The sequence below is a fragment of the Python bivittatus genome, unplaced genomic scaffold (assembly GCF_059951505.1).
Source record: "Python bivittatus isolate LINGU-HERP-01145 unplaced genomic scaffold, Pbiv_v1 ctg000480_np1212, whole genome shotgun sequence".
Classification (NCBI taxonomy): Eukaryota; Metazoa; Chordata; class Lepidosauria; order Squamata; family Pythonidae; genus Python; species Python bivittatus.
In genome coordinates this window covers 26,790,592-26,813,508 of record NW_028277075.1, presented here as the reverse complement: position 1 = coordinate 26,813,508, position 22,917 = coordinate 26,790,592, and the positions used below count along the sequence as shown (strand labels likewise).

At 38.0% G+C, this 22,917-nt stretch overlaps 1 protein-coding gene across 3 annotated transcripts in view; it reads left to right on the top strand.

Moving 5' to 3' along the window:
* The window catches only part of CDAN1 (codanin 1), a 41,671-nt gene that overhangs the window by 11,581 nt on the left and 7,173 nt on the right, over positions 1–22,917 (top strand). For all 3 annotated transcript variants that reach the window (XM_088145528.1, XM_088145529.1, XM_025165005.2), the window contains exons 6-26: positions 301–379; positions 830–950; positions 1,433–1,542; positions 4,139–4,228; positions 5,986–6,061; positions 7,414–7,622; positions 9,270–9,381; positions 11,047–11,190; positions 12,193–12,359; positions 12,963–13,044; positions 13,194–13,283; positions 13,452–13,506; positions 14,159–14,292; positions 16,619–16,722; positions 16,928–17,077; positions 18,579–18,642; positions 19,392–19,470; positions 20,159–20,319; positions 20,583–20,690; positions 21,790–21,853; positions 22,452–22,654. In XM_088145528.1, coding sequence (XP_088001654.1) covers positions 301–379; positions 830–950; positions 1,433–1,542; positions 4,139–4,228; positions 5,986–6,061; positions 7,414–7,622; positions 9,270–9,381; positions 11,047–11,190; positions 12,193–12,359; positions 12,963–13,044; positions 13,194–13,283; positions 13,452–13,506; positions 14,159–14,292; positions 16,619–16,722; positions 16,928–17,077; positions 18,579–18,642; positions 19,392–19,470; positions 20,159–20,319; positions 20,583–20,690; positions 21,790–21,853; positions 22,452–22,654 — 2,402 coding nt within the window. The remainder of the gene's footprint in view (positions 1–300; positions 380–829; positions 951–1,432; positions 1,543–4,138; positions 4,229–5,985; positions 6,062–7,413; positions 7,623–9,269; positions 9,382–11,046; positions 11,191–12,192; positions 12,360–12,962; positions 13,045–13,193; positions 13,284–13,451; positions 13,507–14,158; positions 14,293–16,618; positions 16,723–16,927; positions 17,078–18,578; positions 18,643–19,391; positions 19,471–20,158; positions 20,320–20,582; positions 20,691–21,789; positions 21,854–22,451; positions 22,655–22,917) is intronic.

The following is a 22,917-nucleotide window of genomic DNA, read 5'->3' as shown; positions in this document are numbered from 1 at the left end:
TTACCATGGCTTGTTTGAAAATCATTAACCATAGCTTCCCAATATATATATGGAAGCCATGTTTAACACCTAGGTTTCTGGCCTATTTCCTCATTTATGCAACAGGAGTATTAAAAATAAAAATTCTGAGCAGTTTATGCCACTTCCTGAGAACAGCTTTATAAAATTATATAATTCATTTGGTAGCGGTCCTTTCCTAGGTGTTCAAGGTAAATGGAAGTAGAGTCTTTCTTCTTGACCAGCCGGAGTTCTGCAAAATGAATTCCCTCAAGTGCTTTTTTTTTTCTATTTTGTTTACAGATTTGATTGAGAGGCAGCATTTTCACAGTATACACAACTGTGTTTATTTTGCTGTGCAAGTTTTGGATTATCAGTTTGAGTAAGTGCAATGATTTGGCTGCTTTCATAAGTGAGCAAATATTTTCATACCTGGTTTTTATTCCAACCTGTTTATAGATTGAATGGCTTTCCTATTATATTAATTATTTGTTTAACATAAATTTATCCCTTTATATCTCACAACTCTGGACAGCGTACAAGGGACGCCACAACAATCTTAGCATATAAACAACTCACATCAATAAAAACAATCCGGAAGAGAGAAAAGATGGCCATCCTTCTTTCTCACTAGGCAGCAAAGCCCCACTTAGAAAGAAAGAGCTTCCTAAATGCATCACCAGGGCAGGATGTTATCCCAGCATAGCAGAGCTCAGATTACAGACTGTCAGTGGAGGATAGAGAGAGTAGTAATACAGTGGAATATATCTGCTTTGGATTTAAATGTAGTATCATAATATGCTTTTCTTGCTGACTGCTGTTGTCTTGGCAGAATTGTTTCTCATTTAGAGAAAGGGACGCTGAAGCTCCTTGCTGAGAATGATAGAATTGCATCTTTTTCCCTTGGCTTGCATGAGAGGCTAACGGCAGCCTATGAAAATACAACAGCAAAGGTAATATAAAGGAAATACTGGGGAGGCTGTGCGAAATTATGGTCTGCTTCTTGGAAATAGAAAAGATTGCTTCTTCAGTGTCCTTGCTGTTGGTGGTAGTGTCTGTGTTGTTTATTTTCTTGAAATAGAGATTTTTGTGCACGCAGCTTTTTGAAGCGTGCACGTGAACCTTCCTCTGCCATACAAATGATAGTTGCAATTAACTGAAGTATAAGGGAATGCTGTATCTATTATTAGAATACTAATAAGAGCAGTATGTGAAATAACAAAAGCATGTTTTGTAGGTTAGGATGCTAAAAATTGGTCATCCGATTGCACTGTTAATGTTGTCTTAAAATTACATTTTAGCTATGGCCCTGAGGGCACAGTAAGGAGAACAGATTGTAATTCCAACCTCAAGCCTTGTTTCTGCATATGTTGCTTTGAGTGAACTGCATATTGAAGTGGAGAATTGCTTACTTATCATTATGTGCAATTAACAGGTTTCTCTATGGTTGCCTTCATGTGTGCAGTCAGTTTCCTTTCAGCCAGAAACTGACAATCGGTCTAACTTTTCCAGTGATAAGGCATTTCATATATTCAAGAAGCAAAGGTAAGAATTCTTTGTTTCCCTTCATTAAATGCTGCATTAATATATGATTCACCAGTTGCTTTAATTGCTAAATTTGAAGCAGACGACGATCATATAGTTTACAAGAGAATCATTCCAAACCCATACTCTTGATTCAGTGGAGTATTTTTGGTGTCATAATAATATTTTATAAAACTGTTGTTACAAAACAAGAATAAGGGCCTTGCGCTACTCCCCCTCTCCTTCCTCCATACGCCCTGTAATTGTCTCTGTTGCCAGTACAGTTCCTGCATTTCATCATTATACCACGAGGCCGTCTTTGAAGAAGGTTGCAAAAGGCGCTTAGGAACAATCATGTTGACAGCCCCAGCAAGTTGCCTATTCTAAGTACCAGCCAGTGAGTGCTGACAGGGTCACTAACTGGACCCTCGTAGACCTCTTGGAATACACAAGCCAAGTTGGTTTCCTCTTCCATAAGCCAATTGTGAATGATTTCCACTTCATTTTGAGCTAACCTGGCATTAAAAAAGAGAAAAACTGCATTCTTCCTGGAGATGAAATAAGAAGACCTAAGAACTGACAATTAATAGTTATTCAATGCTTAATTTCCCTTCTGTATAACAGATTAAGAAATATGACATCTTTTATTCCCAACCACTAGGGTAATTGCAGCCTGTGGTTCAGTAAATCCTGCTCTTCTCACATAGGCTGAGTAAACATTAGATATATTTAACGGGTCAATCAAGTACTTGAAAAGCATATTCCTTGTAAAATCCCTCAGCCTAGAATCATAGCAGGATAACAGCCAGGCTCCCACTACAATACCATCCACCAAGCAGATTGAGGAGGAGTATTTTTTACTGGTGTGCTCTTAATAACTAAGTGCACTGTGAGACCTGGTTTTAGAAGTGTATCCCCTAAAGTAACATCTCAACTTTCCCCACAGCTTCTACTTCCTAGGGTTTCAGTCTCACCAGGAGGCAGGGTTAGTCTTAAAATTGTTCCCCATTCCTGCTGCTTTTGGATGTCACCTAGGAACAGTTCCCATCATACCAGACCCCCCAACCACACCACAAGCATATGGCCCTCATCCTTACGTTTTCCCAAAATGGGCCCTCCAAAGATGCAGCCACCTTTGGCTATACCCTTCTTGGGTTGCTATCACCCATTTTAACCAACCTTAAGCACTTCCCCCTTAGAGGACAGCCAATAGATGGATGCTAAATATCTCCAAGGCAGGACCTTTCCTCAGTTGGTTCAGGGCTAGCTATCAACAAGACCTCCTTCACAAGAATACAGTCATGAAGCAGGGAGTGGATTCAAGTTTCAGAGAAATTTCTCTTACCTACTCCTTGGGTAGGGGGCAGGGGCTGTTCTGCTGCTAAAGAACTTGCTTTGTTCTTTTGGAATCCATTGGTCACCTAGGTGCACCATCTTAATAGGGCCTTTACCCATGCAGGTTAGGCATAACAATGAAGTCTGCTTTAAAAGGAGTATTGAGGATGGTGAAACACGACACCTAATACTTGTTTCTGGTTTCATAAACTATAGATTTGAGAATTTTGTAATAATTAAATTTGAAAGTTATGTATCATTTATGACCAGATTTTTTTCCAAAACATTTTTTAAAAATAATACTGCTACTTGAGTAATGCTGCCAGTACTCTTCCGTACATTTTTACTGAACTACAATATTTAGTGCTGAATGCAAAATCAAATTCTCTCTTAAAGAAAAGAAGATAGTAATCTTTCTATAAGAATGTAATTGTTTACTTTTTGATAGTCTTTGAAAACTTAAATTGTTCTTCTGCAAATACTACATTTTTCTCTATACCCGTTAATGGCTAATTCTTCATTTTTTATTTATAAAACTTGTACCCATTTTTTTCAATATCAAAACAATCCAATTCTTGTTTAATTACCTGATTATCCTGCATTATTTATTTATTTACTTTGCGAGCCAGTTTGGTCTAGTGGTTAAGGCTCCAGGCTAGAAACCAGAAGACTGTGAGCACTAGTCCCGCCTTAGGCATGAAAGCCAGCTGGGTGACTTTGGGCCAGTCACTCTCTCTCAGCCTACAACATCAGGCTCTGGCGACAAGCTGGTTGGTCAATTCCTGTTGCAACCAATGGATCAGCATTTACTTGATCAGAAAAAAAGCAGACCCTGCACCTGCGTGAAAAATGCTAGGAAGAAAAAAAAATTATTTACTTAGTTATTATTCAATTTGTCTATTCCATAATCTCTTATGTCTCATATTTTGGTCAGAAATTCGTATCGTATTATTGCTATGCTTACCCTGTTTTAGTTTATCAGTTTTGCATTTTAAAAAAATCTAAAGCTTTCAAGAGTCATCACTGTTTTTATGCTCATTAAAATCAATGGGATTTACTTCTGAGGAAACCTGTATAACATTTTGCCATAAATGTATTTGCTAGGTTGTGGATCTTTGTAAAATGCCCATTTAATTGATTTAAATTGTGGAACAAAAATATTATTGTAAGAAGTGGTGAAACTATCATAACTGTGGAGCTGGTATGTAAATAGAAAAATATAACAGTTTATGATAATTGTACTTTCGGATATTGACATCAATATGTCTACCTTGTTCAATAGAGATATTTTCTATGAACTGCTGCGTGAATGGGAAGATAACTTTGAAAAAACAGGTTGGGATTTTGAGAAATGTCTAGGAGATAGGATCAGGTAAGAGCTTTTAATGCAACAATTGAATAAGGATCATTTGTAAAAATAATGACAAGGATAATTAGAAAAGAGTCCTTGTACCTCTCCATAGCCCAGTAGGTGATAACTACTGATTATTCTGGGAAACATAGAATATCTGATCTAATAATGTCTAGAGACCAAGATTTGCAAGAAATCCCTAGATATGTAACAAATTCATATGATTTGAAATTGTAAGGTCAGAACTTGTAAGAAGCAAAGTATCACCCAGATTTTTGATAATGAGAACAAGTATAATGTACTGTATTAAGAATTTGTTAAAGAAGGTATTAGAAGAGATTAGAAATGCCTCCAAAGAAATCCTGGAACCCAGAGAGAACTGACAAAGGTCCAGGAGTAGATCTTCATAAAGTCAACTACAGAGTTGAGGAAAATGGAGCGTGAGTTTGAAGTGTGACTCATGGAAGCAGAGGAGAGAGAGGGAGGGAGGGAGACAGACAGACGGACTCAGAAACAATACAGTAAATACACTCTGATTGGAATGCCAGTAGTTAATAAAGTAAAATACTTATTGAAGGAACATATTAACAACTCAAAACTAGAAGAAATAATTAAATGAAATTACAATACACTTGCTATTGTATATCATAGTTTAATTATAGTCTAGTTGAAGCCTAGTATAAACTTATGTCTCCTCTTTATCCTCTCTCATCTTTTTTAATTGTTTCTTTTTAGATTATTTGTATATCCCTCTTCGTCTAACATTCCATTCTAATCTCATGGATAGAGAATTTATCCATGTCCTCTTTTGTTGTGGTCTTGTTATAGATTCATTTCTGCTTATTAACAGCCACTTTTGATTTAGATTTTCCTTGAAGAACGACTACCAGTAATGGATGTTTCAATAAACTGATTGCTAACCCTTCTGCAACTTGCCTTTCACTTTGGGACATTATCTTCCCTTTCCTTTTTATTCAAAACCTGATGTATTATACATGAATGTAGAGTCCCTTTACTTTGGATATTGAATCTAAATTGGCTGGAGGACATGTGTTTCAAATATAGAATATTTGGATTTCAACGCATTCGCGTATATGTATGACGAAGTAATGAAGGCAAGGAGGAAGTATGGGGACCTAATTATTGTTCTTAGTTTCAATGTGTGTAGAGACAGAGAAAATCATTGCCAAACAAATCCTGTCTTTAGTTCCACTGCATGGGTGACATCCACTGCTGCATAAGTGGATCTGGCTTTGTGCCTTTTGATGTCTTTGGGAAAGTCCCCATCCCTTTACAGCACGCTGGATGGAGGGGGAGGAGAATCTGTTTCTTCACCAGTGTGGATTGCACTGGCACATGGACACTTCTGCAATTTAGTCATGGTTAATATAGAGCAAAAAAATGGTTCTTCCTCTTTTTGGGACTGCATTGGATAGAATGTAAATCTATGAAAATAGATTTGGAGAAGTTGTAGGAGGCTTATCACATCCCACTTTCTCTCTATAAGTTCAAGTCGGAGTACATTGCAGTACTTCAGTTTTCCAAAAATAACCATCATCCAGTGAGGTAGGTTAGCTGAGAAAGAGTGATGGATCCAAAGTCACCCAGTGAGCTTCCGTGATGGTGGTGGTGGAACAGAATCAGTATTTCCTAGTTTCAAATTACTCAAGTCATTTAGAGATTTGTTATTTTCTTAATACCCATAGGGATTTTAAAATGTTAACTTCTCACTTTCTCCTGATTTATTTATAATAAGTCATTTGTTTCCTGTTTTGCAGAGTTATGATGGCACACCTTTCAGTAGCTTGTAACTATAGTCACTTTGCCAGGCTCTTTCAGAAACAGCTTCTTCAGGTAGGGCTGTGGTTACATTTTTTATAAATAAAGAGATTTTGCTGTGTAATAGCAAGATCTTTATGATAATTAAACTTGACTTCTGTTGATATCCAATATGTGAAGAAAATATTTTAAAATGTAGGCATAATAATTAATTTAATTCTGCAGTTAGTGTCTTGCATGAACAAAATGTCAAAAGCAGTTATGTCCGACCAATGGTTTATGGTTTGAGCTAGAGGGAATGATTATCTTTTTTCCTCTAGGTTGCAACACAGCATTACATTTGCTGTGTTACTCACTGCGAATGCAAATTTACTCATCCTTGCAGTTGTTTGCTTTTGGGCTAATGAATTTATAGATACCTTTAAATGGAACTAATTTACTGCTGTTTTTTTCCTAGCCTGCAAGATTCTGTGATTGTTCTGCTGGGAACAATAACGATAATGTCTTCCTTTTAATCTTGTAGGTCTTGTTTAAAGCCATATGATGGGGAAAATGTATCAACAGATTTTTGATGCATGTCGGTCTTCATAGTTGTGCTGTCTTTCAAACTTAACAGTTTTGTCATGATTCTTGTAGAGTCAATTCTTGCTTTAACTTATTCCTTATAATAATACCTTGATTAATTTGTTTGTAATTCTGTTATACAGTTATTTCTAGCCTGAAGCCCTTTAAACATGTTTGGTATAAAATTTTAACATGTCTAGAGGGTGTAAGGTTGAAAAGACTGATATAAAATGCTATTTCCAGCAAGTTGTAAGCATCCTGAAAAAATATTGGAAGGAGAAAACCTCTCTTTAAGAATACGTAAAGCAGTTGGTTTGCAGTCAGTTAATTTGTTTTAGGTATTGCCAGCAGTTTTCCTACAATACCTCATATATTTGAGAAATGCCTGAAATTATCATGGTTACTGTACAGAAGTAGATATTAGTAACTTTGTGTCCCAGTTGATTCAGGCTGTGACTTGTATCCTGTTTTTTTTTTTTTAATTTGGCAGTGTAATTTTTCTTAGCACTATGCTATTAAAAGAAGCAGTTGAATTCACATTCTGTGATGCTGATTTTATTTCCTTTCAGAGAAGACAGTATTTTGAAGTGGTGTCTCTAGATATGAAAGTTCTTCTATATTCTTTAGCTCTGGTGGTTTCAAAGATGTTAGTAATTGCTTGGTGGTTCATTCATAAAGAACTCAGAATCCATGTATAAACTGTCCTCTGTTTCAGGTAATTGAGTGATGTATTTTTCTTTTTGAATCAGTTCTAAGCGTAAAAGTCACTGGCATAAAGTCACCAGGGACAACAGTGGATCTCCTGATGATAGAACAAGCAAAATATTGTTCTTCTATCTCCCTTTTTTCTTTTTGTTTCAAAGATGTGTAAAGGGCCAGTTGGTGGAGGCACAAGCTGGGGAGATACACCAGACCAGGATGTCCTTAACATGTTAGGACCAGATAATCTGAACCGACTGAAGAGGTTGCAAGAGAGATTTCTCGTTCCTCAGAACATCAGAGGACCTTGTCCTCCTCCTTCTTTCCCTGGATGTCAGCAGTTTTTCAGGGACTTCATCCTCAGTGCAGGAAGGTGAGATGCTTGTTACCATTCATTACTAAGTAAAGGCATTTCATAGTTTTGCATTTGGCCTTGACAAGTTTCTAACTGTGCATCACAGAGTGCCTTGGAAGAATCCCAAAAGAGAATTCATGCCTCCAATGTTCATGTTTCTTAACATGTTTATTGGCTTCATTGGTAGAATGCTTACGAGGAGACCACAGGGATTTCAAAATTCTTCAAAGCAAAATAAGATTGCATTGTAGATCAATGTGATTACTTGGTCTCATTGCTTACTTGAAGTTTGAAATAGCATATTTGGCCTAGTGCTGTTTTTTGTTTGTTTGTTTACAGTGAATATTGTAAATATGCAATGAGGGAATGTGAGAAAAATAGCAAAATTGTATTCTGAAATTTTTAGTGCATCTGTGGAACCTGTTGAAAGTAATTTTGTGGCATATGTCTACTATTGCTCTAGTGGAGCTCAGTGTTGCTCTGCAGTTGTTAAAATGAATTTTGCTCCAAGTATACAGTATGCAGTGACACAAATGATTGGCCCATAACTAGAAAGCTTTCTATCAAGATACGCAAGTGCAGGATAGAGCAAGTTGCTATATGTAACAAGAGTGAAGATGGGGCATACAGCTGATAAAACTTAAATTTCATCCCCCAGCAGTAATAGATCAAAACTGGTGTTGAAATGGATTGACCAAACTGAGATGAAACTTGTGCAAACTTTGCACAGAACAAATAAGAAGGTAGGGAGACTTTGCTCCTTTTCAGGAGATTCATGTACCAAGGAAGAAGCCTGTCTTTCTCCTTTAAATCACGAGAGGTCAAGAGGCTAATCTGCAGGCCTGAGAAAAACGGTGAACTCCATAGAGCAATTCTTTGTTTATGAACAAATTTCAGTTCAATAGATGGGAATCACTCCTAACTTTACGTGGACCCACTTCTAGAAAAATGGATTGTACTTAACAGCTTAAAACTGAAATATAGTGGCATGAATCAACCTGGAATATGTTTTTTATTTTGATTCTTTATGAAAACACATATCCCATGTTTCAAAGAAAACTCAGAAAACTTATAATACTACCAAAAATTATAACGGTGTGTAAAAAGAAGTAGCAATATCTAAAATTGCAAAAAGCAAGACAAGAATATTTCAGACAGAAAGTACTTTGCACTAAAAAACGAGAAGTAAAGCCTTTTTTCTGCCTCCAAAATGTTCTCATTTTAAGCATTCAATTGGCTTTCCTAGAAAGAGACATTGTCTCTTTCCTAGAAAAAACATGGCTATGCTAATTGAGTTATTTGATTTTAAATATGTTCTCCATGGTATTAGCCACTTGCAGTCTCAACACTATTTCAAATTTAGATTGTTCTGATAATGTTTGTTCCCTGAGGGATGTTAGGTGAGCCCTCTTGGTTGGTTGGTCTGCTGCTTGTTTGTTTACTGTTGATTTGCAAGATGGAAATTGTTTGGATCTTAGGCAAGTGGTATACTGATTATTATTGTACCTTTAAAAAAATATTTTGGGTTGTTGCCTTTTTTGGTTTTAATTTACTTCCAGCTGCCCAGAGTTGCAGAAGTGAGAGGGGCAGTCATGTAAGTTGTTTTAATACATACATACATATCTAATACAAATCTTACTCCCATTCTGTTTTGTTTTTCGAAAGCTACCGATTTAATCAACACCTGGTAGACAGTTTGTGTCTGCAGATACTTGAGCTGGACAGCTTTGCCTTGGTGGAACATGAACCCAGTGATGGAGAAGCAATGAGTGAACAGGTACATCTCATCACTCAGAAATAACAGTTCTAAAAAATCTCTTTGTTAATTCAGTTCTATTACAGAATTTGTGATCTTTGGAGTTACATAAATTGAGTGAAGAGGCTTGTAGAGGCTTTCTAATGTATTTGAATCCTGACTTATTTGGCACATTGGATCAGTAAACATTCCAACCTTCCATTATAACTCTAATATTGACTTGCTATATTGGCATATGTTTCACATTATTTGGCTCTTTGAATGGGGTGCCTGCAATTCATGTTAAAATAGCTCTAATCTTCTCCTGAGTATAATGATCACTGGAATGCCTCAGAAAACCACTTCTCTTTTAGTAGAAATGAGCTATATGATGCTTAACCTTTTTTTGTAAACACAGTGCATTACTTTGAAGAAAAAAGAAAGCAGGGTGTGGAGTTATTTTTAATAGAGGTACATATTTCTGTTGTAAAAGAGTAGTTTTACAAATTCCCAAAATATACCTGCTTCATTGTGACTATTGCTTTTTTGCCCATCCCCACTGGATTATTCCTGGAACAATAATGTTATATCATCAGAGGTGATTTGATGACATCACTGCTTCTAATAGGTAGAAGACAGAATTGAAAGGGAAATTTTTTTTTCCAAGGCAACCATTGGCTTTCTTTGAGAAGGCTGCAGCTGCCTTGCTTCCTTGAAGGCCTCCAAGAGTGAATGCAAAGAATGATGATCTGAATCAGATGTATTTTTAAACTTAAGTGCTTGGATCTCACATACTTGCCTTGGTTTACACTGTATGAAGGGCTGTCTTGATTTTGGGAAAAAAAGAATAATTGGTTGTTGCATCATATATTCGGTTACAATATTGTGGCACAGCTATATATGAGGAAGACCATTATTTGAACCTTGTTTCTGAAATTTTACTAGGTCAACCTTAGGCAAACCACATTCTCTCCGCCTCAATTCCCCATCTCCGGTAGAAGAGATAATAGTAATGACTGACTGACTTACTTAAGTAAGTAATTCCCATCAGGTCTGGCAGAGAAGGCATGCTGCAGGTTCTGCCTGTCAGGGAATTACATTTGGCAGGTCCCAGGAGGTGGGCCTTCTCTGCCATGGCACCTGCCTTGTGGAATCTTCTCCCCCCAGAAGTGCGGTTAGTCCCATCCCTCTTAACATTCCACAAGTCCCTCAAGACCTGGCTATGTGATCTGGCCTGGGGGGGTCCCAGGGGACTGGGAAGATTTTGCAATAGCTCCCTTACTACAGTTAACATCATCCTCTCCTGTTTTGTGTGTTTTTATAGTATGTATGTATGTATGTATGTATGTATGTATGTATGTATGTATGTATTTATTTATTTAAGCAATTTATATGGCCGCCCAATTCACTCATAGTGACTCCAGGCAACTTACAGAAATAAAAAACCCAAATACAAAACCCACTATGCCCCCCCCAATTTATAGTTTTAATGATTGTTTTATATGTATTTATTGGTTCTTTTTAATTGAGTGTTGTATGCCATCCAGAGTCACTCTCTTGTGAGATGGTCAGCTATACAAATATGACCCGTCAATGAATCAATCAACTGATGTTTGGAACCCTTGAAAGAACTACGCCATTGTTGCTGCTGTTTCTATCCTCTGCTGGATGACAATTTTAACAAGTTTCACTGTTCTTTCATTTCAGGATGAAAAGAAGCATTTTGCCAGTGTTCTTATGAGCCTCCGACTCCTGGCTAAGTTTGTGGGATTCCTTGTCTTTCTGCCATATCGTACATCAGAGCCAGCAACTGGAGATCTGTTGGAGTCCGCAGTCACATTAAGGAACCATGTGTGTAATCAACTGCATTTATCTGCAAGAAGCACATTATAAGAGAGAGAGAGACCCCCCCCCTTTTTTTCCAGTTCTCCCAGCCAGTATCCATTTCATAAGTAGACTCTTTGGATTGTTTCCAAATGTCCTAGTTAGCCAGCCTTTATATTTGTACACTTTGTTTTGTTGTTATAGATTAAGGGCATATTCTGTTAACTCTGATAGTACAGTCAGATAACATAAATGTACTAGCTTGGTGGTATGGAAAAAGAAAACGATTCATTTATTTGTAAATACCACCATGTCAAAAACAAGCGTATCTTCAAAATAGCTTCTATTTGATAAGAAAACCTTGTTCTGGAGATATTTTCAAGCAAGCAAACCAAGTATTAATGCAAATGCAATGACAGAATTAGATAACCTAGTGCCCCCCAGATGTTTTGGACTTCTTACAATTCTTTGCTGCGAGCCTTGTTGGCTGGGGCCAGTGTAAAATATCTGGAGGAACTGAAACTGGGCACCAAGTAACATCACATGCATATGGAAGCCACTGATGAAAATTACATAATTTGCCATGTTTGCTTGATGGCATCATGACACACATGGTTTCTACTGTGACACAGGTTGCTTTCCCCTGCCAGGTCTTTGTGATAGTGCCATACCTCCATCTAGTCAAAAGGTGCTGGTTCTTTTCATACCAACTGGTTATGAAAGAAGCCCAGTGCAAGGATTTTGTTTTTCCAGCTTCTTCCCATTTATGATCAGAATAGTAAAATTTTGGTAATTCCCCTACACCGTAAATTACTCATTAAAAAGGATTGGGTAGCAACCCCGCCCAAAAAAACAACCCACCTCATCACTTGTTGATATTTTGTGGTTGCCTAATAGTAATTATTATTATCCTCAGAAGAAAAATAGAGAAAGAAGGGACATTTAAATAATAAAATTAAGCTGGAATAGTTGGCTTCTTGTTTATGGATAATATTTTCCCAATATGGTATCTCTTTTCTCTCTTTCAAGGCCCATCCTGTACTGGATATATTCAAGCTGTTGAGACAGTCCATTCAGAAACAATGTATTGTCCTGACTGTACCATGGGTTGTTGAATTTCTTTCTCTCATGGATAACATTGGGCCATTTCTTGACTACTATGAGAAAATATTTGCTCTGCTCTTGCAGCTGTACAGGTAAAAGCATAGCAAAGATTCTTGGATGAGATTTGCTGCAAGGAAATAATCTTTTGAAGCACAGATTGGTAATGTCTTGGTAAAACTTTTGTTGTTGCTGACCCTGGCAACCTCTTTGTTCACAAAGTAGCCTAAAGCTTTATTTTACAACAGTTTTCTCAGTCTGGTGCCCATCTGGCATGTTAGACTTCAAGTTCAGTTGACAATGCTGACTGGAAATTATGGGTGTTGTAATAAAAGGTGGTGCGAAAAAGTATTGGGGATGCTGCTATACTCTGCAAGCTTTACAGCACTAAGCTCAACATGCAATAGTCAATGTAGCATAACACTCTCCTGTTTGTAATAATTTCTCCAGCTACAAATGTTAATCCTTTTGTGAGTTTATAGAATCCCCCCCACCAATATACAATCTCCAGATAGAGTCTGATAGCCAACCTTTTTTATCTAGTTGTACATATCAAATACTGATGACTTTGTAGCCTAGTGTTTTAAGATGTAAGTAAAATTATTTATTTAGCAAAAAACATGAAGAGGAAGACATGGGAGGAAGAGGCAAAACTAATAAAATCAGTAGTTTTTTGTTTCTTTGTCATTCTTTTATAGGTATTTGCTACTTTCTGAAGATAAAAAGATGTGCTTCCTGAATAAGCTCCTGATCCTTGCAGTTTTAGGATGGCTTTTTCAAGTATGCTACGGTGTTTTTTAGAATTTTTAGAAATAATAGGCCTTTTCTAACACTTCCATAATTTTTTTAAAGCATGAAATAGAAATACTAGTATAAGTCTATGGACATCTCCTGCCTCGGAAATTAACTGTTCAGGATTTGCATTCCAGGTGCCCACTGTTCCAGAAAACTTGTTCTTTGCTGGTGAAGTGAGATCAGAAGGATTGCCTTTGGAGTCCATAACCACAGTTCAGGCTCTGGTAAAATTGTGTAATTAATCATCTGGACAGTGTATGTATGCCCAGCAGATAATACAACTGTCTGCACCATTTCTAGCCTCAGAATGATCTGCAGATGAAAGGCACTCTGTGGGGTTCTATATGTCATTGGAAAGTGAATCTATTATTTCATTTTTTTCTGTTTCTTAGGATTCTGTGCCTTTGGTTGACCAACAGTTGCTTTATACCTGTTGTCCTTATCTTGGTGAGTCTTTTATTTCAAAGTGTGTTCTGTGGGAAGAACAAAATCTGAGAAATTTGAAATCAGTACTCTGTTTGGGATTGGAAATAATCCCAATGGAAAAGGTTTAATTGCCTGATCAGAAATTGTTACTTTCTGCAGCTATACAGGAATATGTCTGTTATAATATACTATTGCTTAATGATCACACCTTGCTATAGCATTGAAGTAATTGATATTATAACCTTAACTTATGTTTCTGATTACATTTTAAGTACCTTGAAGGGTAAGAATAAATAACTGTGTCTATGCCTGTACACCATATTTGTGTACTTTTAATACTTCATGACTTGGAAACTCTTGAAGGCACTGTTTTGAAGCAAGTAGTTGAAGTTAGTTATGTGTATTAAATGTATAGAGTTGAATATGCATATATTAGACTTTCATCTAACTGCATTCAGAGCCAAATAGTGATTCTGCCGCTTCTTGAACGATAAATCCCAGAATGTGATGCTGAGCAATACTGACCTTCCCTGTAGAATTGTTCTGTGGGATTTCTGTGACTACAGCTTCATCCTGATGAAACCTCTGGGTAAAATCATCCTGAGGATGTGTTTTCTGCCACCATCCATCTTATACTCATGCATTTTATAATCCATGCATTCCTTTGCAACAGGAGAGTTGAGGAAATTACTGTCTTCTTTTGTGTTGGGAAGCGGAGGAAAAAATGGTGGCTATATAAGAAAAATAACCCCAACTGCTACAGAGGCCTTAGCCCCAAAGCCTTCCCTCACTCAGCAGAAACTTCAGGTAAGGGGCATTCTGTACAAGAAGCAAAATCCAGTTTTGTAGCAATAATAAGGATTGCAGCAAAATCACCATGCACTTGACAGAGGATACTTTAGTGCAATGATCAATGTATGCTTTACCTTACTTAGAGTTTGCCAGGTCATTTTTCATTAGTAAATGTGGACAGAACCAGAACATATGAACATGGTACAAAAATGTGGCGGACATTCATACACTCAATCTTGAATGATCTTACTATCTTGAGCATGTCTCTGTCTTTGATGCTTTAGCATCTGCCATCTGCTGCACAAAACCTCTTTTCTTCTTTATCCCCTCAAAGAAGAAATGGTCTAAAGGAAGATGGCAGGCTAGTTTGTTGTTAGTAATTAAATGTGTACCTACCTTTCCCTTCAAAATGTATTGTTCTTTTCCTCAAGAGAGATGGAGGTACTGTAAGAGAAGAAAGCAGGCAGGTGCACTATGACAAAACTTATTAGGTGCTGTAGGCACTTTGTGGTTGAATTTCTGAGCTTACAGGTTAGCCCATCAGCAGGGTTGGCCTCTCCTTCTCTCTTACATACTTGAAGAAAAAAACTGGAAGAATGACTGGAGGGAAACATAAAGGCAGTCAAACATGATTGCTCAGGAAGATGACCACTGTATAAAATTATAGTAGGGATACTACCATATGGTGGGTACCTTAGAGAGAGATCGTAAGTCCTGGAGAGATGCGTGTGATTTGGATTTAAATTGCCCATCAGAAATATTTCTGGAAAGTAAAGCCTGTATGAACATTTGAATAATCAAAATATGGAAGCTACTATAGGGCACGAAGTCTCTTCTTGAAAACAGTTAAAAAGTATATGAGATGTATTGATGATCAATTAAGGAAACCTAATAAATCCTTGCCATACTCAACAGAATGTTGGAAAAAAATTATGTAAGGGGCTAAGAACTCTGTTGTCCATTTGCCCATCAGCAGAATAACTCTCCAAAACCTAGACAGAACTGGACCAAATTTGGGCAGGAGAAAGTGAAGCTAGTTAGAGAAGGATTAAGTTCAAAAATGGGGCAGATCCAAGTGGGGGACTGTGGAAGGAAAAAAAACCCCTACTGTTAGGCAGCAGTTTAGAATGTGGCCAGCTGCTCCATTCGAAGTCCCGCCACCCTGGTCCTTCCCAGGCATGTGACCCTGAGCAGAACTGTCTTTAAGGAGTTGGGAAAAAATTCCAGAAGCCATGCTCTGCATGCTTTCCCAGCCTTCTTTATATGCCGTGGAAGTCTTAATCCGTATTCTATTTTTAGGCGAGGAACCAGGAATGTTAGCACTGGTAAGCAAAGAGAAAAGGACTGAGACTTGATTTTTAGTATCAGAAATGATACTAAACCTCATTAGGCCATCAGGTGTGCTAGCAAAATCTCTGTCATTCCCAGTGAGTGGGGCCAAGGCTGGTGACTGATTTTTCTTTATCCCACCCTCTTTCCAAGATAAAATTGCCAGTGTTTTGAAAGCCTCAATATGTGTGTTTTAAATGAATTGTATGCTGAGACCAATCATAATAGGTTGGAGAATGCTTTTTTCTTTATATGTAGAAACATGTAAACACATGTGTCCATTTTCCAGTATTCAGTCTCCGGGTACTGCTGTTCCCCCCAAACAATCTCTGCACCTGGCTTCATTGAGGCATTTACTCCGGGTATCTAAGGGCATAATTTACTTGCAGTGTTGCCATCCTCATCTCTACAATAGTAGAATGTAGTATTGCTTAAGAGTGTTTGTAAAGACATCCTAATATGAATAGCAGCACCTCCATTTTTTCATTCTGTGAATTCAGTCTAGAGCTTCAAGGTCAGCCCTTTCTTTTCATTCTTGTAAAGAAGGGTTGAATTTTCTAGCTATATTAGTGTATGGTGAGTTTACTTCCTATACTTACATTATAACTCCAGGTATATCTGTGGACTGTGTTAGGTTTTCTTTTTTATAAAAAACCTGAGCATCCATATGCCTGGTTATTCTGGTGACAAGCATGCAGAAGGTAGTTCATTTTAATGGATACAAAGAAGAGAAGACTTAGGCAACCAAGCGGAGAAAACACGAGTGTGATGCCAACAGTAGGAAAAACTATGGTCTTGAAAAATTATGTCTTGGCTCTTTTGCAGGGAGGCCAGTGATTATTTTCTTTTTATTTCTCATTATTTCTTTCCTCTTTTTTTTTTTGTTGAGGATATTAAGGTTGAAAAAGGAACAAGTAAATTACTTTTGAGAGTAGTGTTTCTCTTCAGAGACAATAGATAGCATGGCGTATTCTAATTTCTTGAGGGTTATTGCTTTTCCTCTTCTTAATAGGCAGAGCTGGAACAAGCCTTCTTCCACAATCAGTCCCCATCTCTGCGGAGAACAGTAGAATTTGTGGCAGAGCGAATTGGATCAAACTGTGTCAAGCATATCAAGTAAGAGTGGGGGAAATGTTTTTTTTTTTTAATTAGAAATCCCAGGCCTCTTAATTCTCTGTATTTTTCTTTTATTGTTGCTGATTACTTTTGAGAAGTTTTCGATGTTTTTTTGTTCAACAGTTCTTGTAAGCTACCTTGAGAAGTGTAGCTCAGGAGATGGCTCATTTTTTTTCCTTCATCTTCTGTACTTTGGTTCTTCTAGGGCAACCCTGGTAGCTGAACTGGTGAAAAGAGCTGAAGTCATTTTGCAGGATAATATGAAGGCAGAAGATGGCAATTATGACAAATTCTTGGATGCAGTGTGTTCTCAACTGTATGAAGAAGGAGCACAAGCTCTTATCCAAGGCAAAGAGTAAGAAGGAACAGTTATTTGATGAAAAATACTCTTGTGTCCATTTATCCTTTTGCATATAGAACATTCTTAGCAGCTTTTTCCAGCATTATGAAACAATTTGATCTCATCTTTTTGATATAGATCAGAGAATTTAACAGAGGCATCAGTAATTCAGCTTTCCTTATCATTTGCCCTATGGTAGGAATTGCAAGTATCAAATTTATTTACAAATAAAATGTGTTATGCAAAATTCATTTAAGTGGGTGATAAATACCAAGTTTCCAAGAATTCCCTTGCATTTTTGGATTTAGCTTGGTCTAAGATGCTGACAGTTTCCCAGCTGAAACTATGGTCAAGTCTGTTGGTATTCAGACAAGGCAGCCATCAACAGGCACATAGAGATAAACAACATCTACACACTATTCAAAAGAGACAATAGAAAGGAAAACAAAAGACCAGAACATCTCCTCATCAGCAGTCATCACCCAGATAAGCAGAGATTAACACCAAGATTACCACCAGACATACAGTACAAGCAGTAAACAATACCTTAATCAAGGAACTACCAGAGGAAAAAATAGAACAAAAAAAAATCCCCACCCCCACCAACGATGGCAGGGCATGCCACAATATATAAACAGAGAGCAAACCCCATTCCATTCTAGCACTGAAGATGTTACCTAGCAGGGTAATGAAACGTTTGCAAGAAAACAACCAAGCTCAGAGAACCCCAAGGACTCCACAGTTCAACCCTGAGCTACACATATTTGCTTCTATTGAGAGAGCACCATCTTGGTTGTACATATTTATTTATGCTCAGTACTTTTTGTATAGTGGCACTATAAAAGGAGAAAGTAGCCGATGGGACCTTGATGCTGTGTTGCATCCATTGGAATCTCTCAGTTGCTAGTAAATCCCTGAAGTGCAGAGTGCTGATAATTACTTATGGCACAATGATTGTTTTCAGTATTTAACCCTTTGAAGCATTATTCTTTGTCAGTAGGGCTGTGTCAAGTGTTGAAAGAGGTGCTTTGCTTAATTCATTGGCCTCAGTAAAGGAATCTTCCTTGAAGCATTGAAAGAGCCATATCCTTTGGAAGGCTCATACGGTTGCTTCAAAAGTTGTCTCCAGTGATCTGAATATGCATGCTTTCCCTGAAACCTCCAGCCAAGCAAAGGAGCTGCTCAGGTACACACGATGGACCACCGGAGACAGCCTCCAAAGCTTCTATGCCAGTTTTCCAAAGGACGTTGCTGCTTTAGGGCTTCAAAGAGTGGTGCTTCAGTTGTGCTAACATACTACTTTGTGAGTCACCTCTTTTGAATGCTTTGCACAATCCTAATTTTAATATTATGTAATTTAGTTCTGGTTTTGCAGAATTAAAATGGGATGCTTTAGTCTTTTCCTGCCTTTTATCCTAAGAGTTTGTCCTTTTTTGTTGTTGAGGATTTGGCAGCCCTCTGCCCTAGAAAAGTTGAACTGTCCACGTAACTGTTTAAAACTTTTCCTTATTTCTAGATTTTGTAGGAAGAAGGCCCCTGAGGCTGTGAAAATCCTGCTGCCAGAAGAGACCTCTGCAGCGGTAAGTATTTTGGACACATGTTCTTTTCTTTTTTTACTACTTCACTGTAATAAAATACTGTATGGAGCTCCACAGTCCCATTTTTACGGTTGACTAGATCATTCTAGACCCTGTAGCTGAAATTTGAAGGCAAAATAACGTGCAAAAGTCTCTAAGAGTTTAATGCACTTAAATCATCCCTTAAGTGCCCGGATTAATGAATTTGGATCATTTTGTTAAAATCATTGGGCAGATAAAATACAAAATTGTTCTTAAAATTATAGTCCTCTTCAGTCAGTTGTATTAAGGCAGATATATCATGCCCCATTCATCTGCATTTTTGCAAGGAGAAAATAAAACAGTCCAGTTGTCGTAATTCAAAAGGCCAATTTCTAGAGACACATTGTTAACAACAGCTGGAGAAGCCAAAACCAGTCCTCATTTATCATCTCTACTGGTACCCTCGGATGATCTTCCCCATCTCATCTCCATCCAAACGTGCCAAGGCCGGGAAGACTGAGGGCAGCCTTCTTGGCAGATCAGGTTGGGGCAGGCGGTCACAGGCCATTATCACCTCCAATAGCTGGAGAGTGAGAGACTAAAACCAATTTTTCAGTTTTCTGTCTGGTATAATTTTCCATTTGATTTAATGTGTTTGCTGTAGTTTGTACTGATTCAGTGAATTGCTCTGTCCCCTTTCATTACACGAGTGGGAGCTTTCAGCAGGCCTCCAGAAGTAACAATATGTCAATGTTACTCTCATGCCCAAGGTTTTGAACTGCGCAGCAAGTATTGCAGTGGGACTAGCTACTGAGAAGGCCTGCAGTTGGCTCTCTACAAATATTGCAGGTATTCAGTTTTTCGGTTTGGTTTCCATGTAGTGTGAACCATCAGTAATCAGGGCTCATGTGGTTACTTAGGGTGGACTGAGATGCTTAAGTCATGGCTGCCATATTGTGCACTTTCATTTATTTATAAAATAAATAAATGTCACGTTGTGTCACGTTGTTATATAACAGCCATATAAAAATAATTAGAAGCTTGATAAAGTAGCAGCGTTTTGATTGCCTGCCTATAAACCAACAGCAGGTAGGACTAGTAGAACCTTGACTCATGCTACCACTCACTGTTCCTGTTTTGAGAATAAAAATAGAGCCAATTCCCTTTTGTTCCTAGTTCACTGTATGTGGGAACTACTGAGCTCAGGCCAGTTCAGGGTGCTAGTTATTATCCATGAAGAGTTTGGAATAAAAATAACTGAAGTACCATATACTCCTACACAAACCTGTTCATTATTGTTGCTCAGGATTTCCATGGGATATTTTGGCTATAATAAAGGGCAAGACTTTTTCAGTTTCAGGAATTCTCTTCTGAGGGAAGTTCGACTGGTTTCGCTTTTATTGATATGAGTGTTTTAGCAATTTGTCAAAGATATCCAGGTTATTCTTCCTTTTCAACTAATGTTAAGGAAGCTGTAGATTTCAGAATTGATGTTTGAATGGATAGGTTGTGGATAGATGTTTTTTGTTTCTTACAGCCTTGATCAAGAGAGAAGTAAAAACTACCTTCAGTCGTATGCTAAAAGTTCAGATACTTTTCCAGTCCAGTACCAGTGAAATTATACTGAGGAAGAAGGACTGTCCTCCAGGCTGCCACCATCAAACAGCATTCCCCTCCCAGCTAATCAGTGAAATCAAGGTTTGTGTCTGCTGTTTTCTGCCCTTTATCAGCAGTTGGTGCAAAATAAAGTCACCATCCATAGTGGATTTTACTGTATAGAACAATTCACCTTTCCAGAATTTCTAGTATTGTTTGTTTGTTTGGGGATAGCAGTGGGCTAAGGAATGGGATGAGAACTGTGGTTGTTCTTGTCCATTGTGAAAAGTTGTGTTTTCAATATGTTTTGGAGATCCCAGAATATTTATATGCATTCTGAGTCCCAGATGCTTCTGTTATTCTAGGATCTGCTCTGCGTTGCTATAGGCCCAAGAGAAGAAAGTGAAGAAATCCAGTTTGCTGACCTGGAAAGCTTGTTGGGAAGGGTGAGCCAAACCCTTCAGTGCAGAAAGGTAGTTTAATTTTTTATTCAGCTTAAATGGGCTTGTTGTTTCTGATTTGGTGCTTGTGTTTCTTTTTCTCTCAGCAAAACTCCTTGTAGGGTTACTCCTTAGAAAATACTTTGTAAACAAAAGGACAAAATATTTATGTAGGTGTAGAATTAAACTATAGAATTCGTTACTACAAGATACAGTGATGCCACTAACTTTGTGGTTTTAAAAGAGAATTAGGTAATTTCATGGAAGTCAGGTTTATCAAGAGCTACTAGTTTTGAAGGCTCAGTTGGGGTCAGCATACCTCCTAACACCAGCTTCTGGGGAGCAATAGCAGGAGAGAGGTACATCTTAAAGAAGACATTGATAAACTGGAGCAAGTCCAGAGAAGGCCTACCAAGATGGTGAAAGGACTAGAAACTAAGTCCTATGAGGAACAGTTAAAAGACCTAGGTATGTTTAACTTGCAGAAGAGAAGGTTGAGAGGGGACACAATAATTGTCTTCAAATATCTGAACAGCTGTCACATTGTAGAGGGTTTGGATTTATTCTCACATACTCCAGAGGGTAAGAGTAGAACGATGGGATGAAACCAAGGATGTAGATTCAGATTAGACATTAGGAAAAACTTCTGACAGTACGAATCAGAATAGGTTACCGCATGGAATGGTTTTTTCCCCTTTACTGGAGGTTTTCAAACATGCTGGATAGTCGTCTATCGGGGATGGTGTAGTGAATCCTGCATCGTGCAAGGGGTTGGACTTGATGACCTCCTAGTACCCTTTCGGCTCTATCATTCTGTGATCTACCTCTTGTTTGTGAGCAGTCCCAGGCTTCTGGTTGCCACTGAGAAAAAAATGCTGGACTAAAATGGTCCTTCGCCTGATCCACCGGGGCCATTCTTAGGCTATTATGAAATGTACACATCATTTCTAAAATACATGCAATCGTTCACCAAGAACATTTCTGAAAGCAGACCCCATTTGCATGAATTCTAAAGTATAGTCACAATTTATATATTTGTGCATGTATTAATTGCTGCAGTACCTGATTATTCAGAAACACAAACAAATGCTGTATTCCATAAATAGAAAGATTTCATTTTTCTCTGTTTCAGTTCATCTGCCCGGCATCAGAGCAACAGCTGGCTAAGTGCACCATAGAGCTGGCATCACTCCTAGGTTAGAATTCTAACAATTTCCTTCTTTTTCTTAATATTTCATTCTTGAGCCATATATAACCTGAATTGTACTGTACCTGACTTCAGAATTGATTGTGTAACCCAGTAATAACCACAAAAAGCAAAAGTGATTAGATTACCAAAAGTTCCAAAACCTTAATAATATAAATCTTTTGAGTTGGCCTAATAAAAGTGACAAAGAAGGTACAAGATTTTGAAATCATCTGAATGTTCTACTTTCATCAAAATTGGTTTTGGCTATGGTGATGGTAACAGCCTGTCTTGCATTCATATTGGACTGGGCTGCTTTCTTCTACACAGTGGAAAATTGCTAATTTATTTCAAAATAGGTGGAAGCTGGGAAATCCCAACTCTTCCCCTCCCCAATCCCGACGCTGCCTGTTTTTCTGTTCAAAGAATGTTCAGGGTTACTAACTGGATGCGAGTGCCGAGAAGGCTCCCTGTCTGCTGTGGAGCTCCTTGAAGCCTTGCCTTTTAAAGTGGGTGGCGGGAGCTGAGGCCACTAAGATGCCACCGTTTCTGTGACTGGAAAGAAGCCTCACACATAAGGCCAACGTTTCCGTTTTACTTGCCTATAGTTTCAGATCGTGTTCCAATCCAGGAGCTGAACTTTCTGTCTCCCCGAACGCCAGAGCAGCAGCAATCAAAATATCACCTCATTTCCAGTCTCCTGAAATCTCTGCTCTCCATGTGGAAAGATGATTTTCAGGCACCCGTACCATTTCAGCTGATCTTCAGTGAAAAAAACACCACCTACCTTGCAGACAGCAAAGATCGTGAGGTGAGGCTGTTCAAAACTTTTTAGAGACATTTTTCAAATCTTATTGTCCTTGCTCTTTCTTCTTTGCGCAGATAAGGTAGGAGATGAGGTAGTCTTCAGCTAATCCGCAAGCACTGATACAGGGAAACAGAAAGCACCCCAGAGCATATTTCGGGGTGTATGTGAAAAGCATTTGGTAATATGACAGATACAGTCACTTTTTCTTAGCTACTTAGACCCAGCTTCTGTAATTAGAAAAAGATGCTCCCTCCCCAGCCACCCCC